Source organism: Mus caroli, chromosome 14, assembly GCF_900094665.2.
Source record: "Mus caroli chromosome 14, CAROLI_EIJ_v1.1, whole genome shotgun sequence".
Lineage (NCBI taxonomy): Eukaryota > Metazoa > Chordata > Mammalia > Rodentia > Muridae > Mus > Mus caroli.
Genome location: NC_034583.1, coordinates 56,375,749 through 56,385,225, shown reverse-complemented (window position 1 = coordinate 56,385,225; position 9,477 = coordinate 56,375,749). Strand labels below are relative to the sequence as shown.

The following is a 9,477-nucleotide window of genomic DNA, read 5'->3' as shown; positions in this document are numbered from 1 at the left end:
GGCATCAGATCCCATTACAGATGGTTGTGAGCCACCATGTGGTTGCTGGGAATTGAACTCAGGACCTCTGGAAGAGCAGTCAGTGCTCTTAACTGATAAGCCATCTCTCCAGCCCCATGTTTTTCCCTTTTCTCTCTCTTTCTCTGTGTGCGTGTGTGTGTTTATATGTAGGTTTGGCTCATTTTTGTAATTACTTATTAAAAGTTAGTATTTGATAGTTAACTGTGTTAATATCCTAAAGTTATCTCCTATTGATAATTACTTAGGCTGCTTCACAATTTTCATTAAAAACTGTTCATTTCTTCTTTAAAGTAATTTTGACTGTGATCTGATAGTAGCTAGAGGAGGCATATACCGTATCCTCACACAGTAAAAGGGCTAGAAAGCAAGAAGGCAAACTCCTCAGATCCAGGAGGACTTTGCCCTCGTAACTAGTACCACTAGAGTGAGAATTACATTTCAGCACATGAGATTTGAGGGCATTCAGGCCATTCGACTCATTCCTCGGCTTCACGGACATCCTCCGTTTCTTCCCCACACTCTGCTTTTTCCATTACTTAGTGTAAGCTTTGTCACCTATCACTTGAAATAATATTTTTGTTGATAATCTCAGTTCATTCTATCCTCTGTACTTGTTTAGATCTCCAAGTGAAGTGCTCTGACCCATTTCTTGTACATTAATACACTGTGTATTTATTTGCCAAGCCATAGCTATTCTTTTCGTTATTTGTAACTATTTGTCCTGGTTTTAAAAAAAAAATTCTCTTGGTCCCTTCAGCACCTTGGCTGATAGAATTTTAGCTCGATATGGGCAGGGACTGTTCATTGTTTGTCTTTATCATCTACAAGAGTCTAGCTCACTGAAAACGCTCCATAGTTTTTTTAATTTATGCTTGTTAGATAAATATATTCATGTAACTCAGCCTAAGTAATCTAAGAGAGAGCAATATGGAAGACAGATTCAACCTGAGCAAAAGTATATGCAGAGAGCCCATTTGGCACATAGTTATTAATACATTTAAAAACCAAGAACAGAGCCAGGGGAGGTAGTAAGAGTGAGGCAGATCTGAAAGCAGCAGAGTTCATAGCTGATTGGATATAGGGATTGAGTGATGAAAGCAAACAGAGAACTTGCAGAGAACTAAGAAAACAAAAGAAATACATTTCAGGCATGTTAAAATTGAGATATTTAAGACAAATTTAAGAATTAAGTTCCTGGCATTTATTTAAACTTGTATCTTATTTAGAATCTAAATTAAACCTTAGAGTATCCTCTCAGAGCTGCTGTGTTCACTGTATCAGACCAGTGGGTCTTGTTTCCTTCTTGCGTGCTCTTCCTGTGTGTCCCTTGTGTTAGGTTCCTTACAGGGTTCAGATTTTGCTTTCTTGTATACTTTCCCTGGAATCTCACAAACAAGGATCAGCAAAATAAGAAAATTAAAATAGTTACTATCTGATTATAATTAAATAAAGCTAGAAATGAACACCTAGAGAAATTACAAAATACATAGGCTCATGTAGATTAAACAATACACTATAGAATGTTGAGTGGGTTGTTGAAGAAATCAAGAAGGAAATCTTTTTAATGCCTGGAGCCAAATGGAAATGAAAATACAGCACACCAAAATCTATGGGATATAATGAAAGCAATCCTAAGGAGGACATTGTAGCTTTCTGAAATAAGATTTGTGGTGATAGGTACATAGAGTTTTCTTTTTAAAAAATCCTTAATTTTATGCATATCCATGTTTGGCAATAACTGAATTTAAGGGTACAATGTATTGATGAGAAGTTGTCAGGATGGTAGGAAAAAGTGAGGAGACATTAAAGACCTTAGTGCCCTTTAGTTACCCAGGAAGATAAACAGGGACTGGGCTGGGGGGTCAGTTACGTGGTTGAGTGCTTGCACAGCATTCATAGAAGCTCTAGATCCTAAACCTAGCTTTGCCTCCCCATAGAAAGTAGAGAGTGTGCATGAAATTTAAAAGTCATCTGTGAGGTTGTTTATTTCTGATCTAACTCACAGCACCGTGGACATTTAAGGAAGCATTAAAGGGAGATTTTTAAATATTATATTTAAACTTTTAGTTATTCTTTTGGTACAATATACTTGCACATACACATGCACACATATTTCACGTTTGGAAACTACAAAGATTGTACTAAGTACACATCCCGTGTATGTGCTGTTTACCATTAATAACTGGGTTGACTGTTTTAATGGAGTACCGATTTTGAAAGTAAAACAAATTTAATTTTAAGACTAATGCAATTTAAAATGTTTGAAGTTCCCCAGATATTGCCATTTTCTTTATTTCTATTTATCCTAAGTGAATAGATGAGGTCGTAGGTGCTAAATTTAGAAATTGAAATCGTAAGTAACAGCAGATTTCCCTGGAAGTAACTATGGTTCTCATCTTTTGATTTTTAGGTTTCCGGATTGTGATGAGCCATATCCCCGACTTGTGGATTTGAATTTAGTTGGAGATCCAACTGAAGGAGCCCCAGTTGCAGTGCAGAGGGACTATGGTTTTTGGTGTCCCCGAGAGTTGAAAATTGATCCTGATCTTGGCTATTCCTTTCTGCACGTGCGAGATTGTTCACCACCATGTCCCAATATGTACTTCAGGAGAGAAGAACTGTCATTTGCTCGCTATTTCATAGGCCTGATTTCAATCATTTGCCTCTCTGCCACGTTGTTTACTTTTTTAACCTTTCTAATTGACGTCACAAGATTCCGTTACCCTGAAAGACCTATCATATTTTATGCAGTCTGCTACATGATGGTGTCATTAATTTTCTTCATTGGGTTTTTGCTGGAGGACCGAGTAGCCTGCAATGCATCTAGCCCTGCACAGTATAAGGCTTCTACAGTGACACAAGGATCTCACAATAAGGCCTGTACCATGCTCTTTATGGTACTATATTTTTTCACTATGGCTGGCAGTGTATGGTGGGTAATTCTTACCATCACATGGTTTTTAGCAGCTGTGCCAAAGTGGGGCAGTGAAGCTATTGAGAAGAAAGCATTGCTGTTTCATGCCAGTGCCTGGGGCATCCCCGGAACTCTAACTATCATCCTTTTAGCGATGAATAAAATTGAAGGTGACAATATTAGTGGCGTGTGTTTTGTCGGCCTCTACGACGTTGATGCGTTAAGATATTTCGTTCTCGCTCCCCTCTGCCTGTATGTGGTAGTTGGGGTCTCTCTCCTTTTAGCCGGCATTATATCCCTAAACAGAGTTCGGATTGAGATCCCATTAGAAAAGGAAAACCAAGATAAGTTAGTGAAGTTCATGATTCGGATTGGTGTTTTCAGCATTCTCTACCTTGTGCCACTCTTGGTTGTAATTGGATGTTACTTTTATGAGCAAGCTTACCGCGGCATCTGGGAGACAACATGGATCCAGGAACGCTGCAGAGAGTATCACATTCCATGTCCGTACCAGGTAAGGGAACCTTGCTACAGTTCTCAGAATGTGAGGGAATAAAAAGAGGGTTACTATAAGGAGGGGATCTTTCCTACCGTTTTCTTTCTAATTCTTCATGAACATTAAGCATGCACGTTGAAATTTTAAAGTGAAGTAATTGATAAATATAGTGAGTATATAACACACATATTTGTATAGGCTTTCATTTTAAAACATGATTTACATTTCCATACTAGGAACTTAAAGTAACTTATTTCCATTACCACAGATGTATTGATTCTTTGGAAGTCAGGCTTTATAGTGGAGAAAACTGTTTTAACTCTGAGATAAGGGTCTTCTGTGGATATTTTCTTGGTGGTCAGATTAGTAATTGCTTGAACAGTTTTACAGAAATAACAATTCAATTACATAAACTCTCTTGGCATTATTTTTCTTGTTTGCATACTGAATATTTTGTGATGTACCTTTTAGTTTGAAGAGTCACATAATCAGAACTTTTGATCTAGAAAGAAGTTTAAGAATCATTTATTTGGTTTGTGTATATAATTTAAATCTTTATACATGTCGATTTTGTTTGAATATTCGAAGTACTGAATGACTTGCCATGCTTCATGTGTGACCGACCAGCTGGTAGTCCTAGGAAAACAGCTTGTATCCTCTAGATGGCACCTGATCTGCTTCCTTTTAAAAGGAGGTTTTTTTTCCTTATTTTTAAAAGTTTTGTTTATTTAATTTTATGTGTATGAATGTTTTGCCAGTATATACATACATATATGCACCATATGTGTGCCTAGTGCCAGTGGAGTTCAGAAAAGAGCTTTAGATCCACTGGAACTGGAGTTATAGGTGGTTGTGAGCCATCATGTAGGTGCTAAAACCAAACCTGGATCCTCTCCAAGAGCAATAAGTGCTTTAATTGCTGAGCGGTCTCTCAGCCCCTCACAAGGAGTTTTCTTAAGAGAGTGTTCTGCCATTACATCTATTCCCTGTCTTTTAAGTGTACCAGCCATTTGTACCTCCTGGCATTTCTCAGACCTCTAAATACTATTAAAGGTACTTACATCTGAGATTAAAGGGCCGTGTTCATGTATCTTTTCTTCCTACTAGACAGTGAACTCTTTGAGAGCAAGAACTTTTTTTTTCTTTTATTGAAACTGGAATTTATTCTCATACAATATACCCTGATTATAGTTTTCTCTCCCTAAGAGATAATAACAATCAAACATGACAAAATAAAATATAAAATGAAGTAAAACTTATCAAGTTGAAGTTGGACACAACAGTCCAGTAGGAGGAAGAGTCCCAAGAGTGGGCACACTTGTTCTCACACTAAGGAATCACACGAAGATACCAGCTAATGGCTATAGTGTCCACGCAGAGAACCTGATTGACGAATGAAGGCCCTGTGCTTGCTGCTTCAGTCTCTGTGTGCTCATATGCACCTTGCTTAATTGATTCAGAGGGCCTTGTTCTTGTTTCCTCTATCACTCTGGCTCTTGCAATCTTCCCGCCTTTTTTGTAGGATTGCCTGGACTTGTGGGAGGTGGAGAGGGGGATTTGATGGAGACCTCCAGTTTAGACTTTGTCTCTGCATGATGTCTGGCTGTGGGTCTCGGCATATGTTCTTATCTACCGCCAGTGGAAGCCTCTCTGATGATGACTGGATATGGCACTGATCTATAAGTATAGCTGAATATCATTAGAAATCATCTTACTGATTTTTTTTCAGACCAGTGGTGTTTGGTTTTACCTTCTGTCTCTGAGCTATCTAGTCTTTGGTTCTTGGCTATCTAAGCAGTGTTTGGGTGTGGATTCTTTCTCATGGAGTGGGCTTTAAGTCAAATTAGATATTGGTTGGCTACTCTCACAAGTTTTGTGGCTGAGTTGGTGTCCACATTTCTCTTTCAGTACTGCAAAGTACTTTCCTTCACCAGAGACAAGAGCATAGGGGTAAAAGTTCCATGTAGGCACCAGCTCAGCTTATCCATGTTCAGTGAGTTGTGTACATGTTATCCTTGGCAAATGGAGCCCTGCCGTCAGTTTGTGGAGAGTCATCCTATGTCTCAACAGCAACCTGGGTTGTTTGGGGTTTTTCAGGGACCCCTTTGGCCAACTCAGTTGAATGCAAACCTGTCCCGCTACTGGAAGCTTTGCCTGGCTACAAGAGATGGCCACCTGAGCCCCTATATCCCTCATTAGGACTGCCTTTCATAGATTCCAGGAAATTTTCCCTGAACTAGGTTTCCACACCATCCTCCAAATGCCTCCCAATTCCAGCTGTCCCTCCTAGTATTCTCACACCTCCACCCCATCTTCCACCACACTTCACCCACAGCAATCTCATCCTCGGGCCCCTCAAGTCCACTTGTAAAATCTATTTTCCCCTCCCAGGGAGACTTACGCGTCCCCTCCAGACCTCTCCTTGTTATATAACCTCTTTGCTCTTTGGATTATTTATAGCTTAGTTGTCATTTACTTAATGGCCAATGTCTACATATAAGTGAATACTTGCCATATTTATCTTTCTGAGTCTGAGTTAACTTCATTCAGGATGATATTTTTCTAGTTCCATCATTTGCCTGCAAATTTCATTTTTTTAAAAAATAGCTGAGTTATACCCCATTGTGTAAATGCACCATATTTTCTTTATCCATTTATCTGTTTAGGGGCATCTAGATTATTTCTAGTTTCTGGCTATTATAAATAAAGCTCCTATAAACATAGTTGAAAAGTACCCTTGTGATAGAAGGGAGTGTCCTTCGGGTGTATGTCCGAGAGTGGAATGCTGGTATAGCTGGGTCTTGAGGTAGATTGATTCTGAAGAATTAACTGGTTTCCATAGTAGCTGGACAAGTTTGCACTCCCACCAGTAATGGAGGAGTGCTTCCTGTGTCCCTCATCCTCAGCAGCAGACGCTGTCACTTGAGTTTTTGATCTTAGCCATTCTGACGGGTGTAAGATGGAATCTCAGAGTCATTTTTATTGAACATCTCTTTAAGTGTTTCCCAGCCATTTGAGATACATCTACTGAAAATTCCGTTTAGATTTGTACCTCATTTTTAAAAAAGAATTATTTATGTATATGAGTACATGGTAGCTGTCTTTAAACACACCAGAAGGGGACATCAGATCCCATTACAGATGGTTGTGAGTCACTATGTGGCTGCTGGAAATTGAACTCAGGACCTCTGGAAGAGCAAACAGTGTTCTTAACCACTGAGCCATCTCTCCAGCCCTGTACCTCATTTTTGTTTGTTTTTTGGTTTGGTTTTTCTTTTCTTTTTAATTGTCTTTAATCTTTTTTTACAGTCCAGTGGTATTCCCCCTCCTGGTGTACCTTCCCACAGTTCTTCATCCCATCCCTTCTGCCCCCACCAACTCTCCCCCAGTCTCCAAGAGGATGACCCCACCCTACCTCACCCCACCAGGCCTCCCTACTCCCTGGGGCCTCAAGTCTCTCAAGGATTAGGTGTTTCTTCTCTCACTGAGACAGTTCTCTGCTGTATATGTGTTGGTGGCCTCGGACCAGCTAGTGCTTGCTGCCTGGTTGGTGGCTCAGTGTCTGAGAGACCTCGGGTGTCCAGGTTAGTTGAGACAACTGGTCTTCCTTTGGGGTCACCCTTCTCCTCAAGTTCTTCCAGTCCTTCCCCAATTCAACCACAGGGGTCCCCAACTTCAGTCCATTGGGATGTAAGTATCTATTTGCACCTGTCTCAGTTGCTTTTTGGGCCTCTTATAGGACAGCCATGCTTCTGTCTGTAAGCATACTATAGCATCAGTAATAGTGTCAGGCCTTGGAGCCTTCCCTTGAGCTGGATCCCAAGTTGGGCCTGTCACTGGACCTCCTTTCCCTCAGTCTCTTCATTTTTGTCCTTGCAGTTCTTCCTGATAGGAACAATTCTGGGTCAGAGTTTTTGACAGTGTCCTTTTGAATCTGAGTTACCTCACTCAGGATATTTTCTAGTTCCATCCATTTGCCTGCAAAGCTCAGGATGTCCTCGTTCCTAATAGCTGAGTAGTATTCCATTGTGTAAATGAACCATGTTTTCTGTATCCATTCTTCTGTCATGGGACATCTAGGTTGTTTCCACTTCTTTTATTGTTCTTATTTTATTTTTACTATACTATTATTTTAGCTATCCTAGGTTTTTTTGTTTTTTCATATAGAGTTGAGACTTGTCTTCTCAAGGTCTGTAAAGAATTGTATTGGAATTTTAATGGGTATTGCAGTGAATCTGTAGATTTCTTTTGGTAGGATGGTCATTTTTACTATTCTAATCCTACCGATCCATGAGCATGGGCGATCTTTTCATCTTCTGAGACCTTCTTCTTCAAGTTCTTTCTTCAACAACTTGAAGTTTTTAATATGTCTTGCCTTTACTTGTTTAGAGTTACTCCCAAGATATTTTATATAATTTGTGGCTATAATGAAGCATGTTGTTTCTCTGATTTCTTTCTCAGTCCATTTGTCACTTGTATATCAAAAGGCTACTGATTTATTTGTTTGTTTATTTATTTATTTTAATTAATCTCGTATCTGGCCATCTTGCTGCTGAAAGTGTTCATCAGCTATACAAGTTCCCTGGTAGAATTTTTAGGTTTAGTAATATATACTATAATATCACCTGCAAATGACAGTACCTTGACTTCTTCCTTCTTAATTTCTATTGCCTTGATCTCCTTTAGTTATCTTATTGCTTTACCTAAAAATTGAAGTACTTTATTGAATAGATATGGAGAAAATGTACACCCTTGTTTCTTTAGTGGAATTGCTTTGGAGTTTCTCTCCATTTAAGTTGATGATGCCTGTGGGCTCACTGTAAACTGCCTTTACTATATTGATTATGTCTCTGTATCTCTAATCTCTCCAGGACTTTTATCATGAAGAGGTTTTGGATTTTGTCAAGGAACTTTTCTGTATCTAATGAGATCTGTCAGGTCTCTAAACACTTTTAAAACGTTTACACCTCATACTAAAGGGCTTGGTGTTCTTGTATCTTTTCTTCCTATTAGTGAACTATTTGAGAGCATATTCTGTAAATTAGTGAATAATAGCAGTAAGGATGTGGATACAGAGATGGAGAAGAAAGGCCATCTTAAAGAAATAGCTACAGTGCTGGGCTGTGCCTCTGTCACTGCTGACAGTAGATGCTGAGATTGACAACTTCCCTGCCCTGATGTCGTAAGAGACTGCCCTACAGCCAAGCATGGTTTCTTTACTAGCCCTACAACGACGTATAATTGAATCCTAGGTAATATAGATAGGGAAGCAGCTAATGTGACTCAGCTACCTCTTTCTTTTACTTTCAGGTCTGAAGATTGTATTAAGACGTTTTAGTAACCCAGTCTGGTAGGAAAATCAATAGAAGTTCAATTATTATTTTCCCTAGCCTATAAATTATTAGTTTTAAAGATAGTAGCTAATATTTCTTACAAAGATAAAAGTACAGACTATACCACAAAGCAAAGGAGAAACTGTCACTCATCATCTGTGAGCACTGACTGTGGTAACGTCATAGCTATGTCCCCAGCACCTCTGTTACCATTTCTTTAAAATGATATTCCTCTTCATCCATAACCCACATCGTTTGTAACACACTGTCCTGGTCTCTACAGGTTATTTACCAAAGTCTGCAGTTGTTGCATTGTAGGATTCTTTTGAATCCTCTACTATTTTAATTTACATTCAGACATGTGTCTCCCTTCTATGGGTATCAGACATGGAAGGTTTGCTGCAGTGTTTGCATCCCTGTATTAGTGATGAGATGAGATGAGATGTCTATGTGCCTATCAGGCTGTGGCCTCTCCCCTGTGATTTGCCTGTTTGTTACCTTTATACACTGCTTTCATGGGTTGCCTCTTCGGGCTTTTGTGATTTGGAATTTTTGTTTGTTTAGGATCTTTTTGTTGTTTGTTTTTAAGTTTTAATGTAAGTTAAATCTGATCTTTTTTTTTCCACAGATAGATTTTCTAAAACTTTTTTTTCTATACACACAATTTTGTTGTTGTTTTGCTCTTTTTGTTATTTTGTTTTGTTTTTTTTTTT

General features: G+C 38.9%; 1 protein-coding gene across 1 annotated transcript in view; it reads left to right on the top strand.

Annotated features, from left to right (window-relative positions):
* Fzd3 (frizzled class receptor 3) overlaps window positions 1-9,477 on the top strand; it is a 71,374-nt gene that overhangs the window by 24,314 nt on the left and 37,583 nt on the right. Inside the window, exon 4 of the mRNA XM_021181966.2 lies at window positions 2,432-3,449. Within this exon, the coding sequence (XP_021037625.1) occupies window positions 2,432-3,449 (1,018 nt within the window). The remainder of the gene's footprint in view (window positions 1-2,431; window positions 3,450-9,477) is intronic.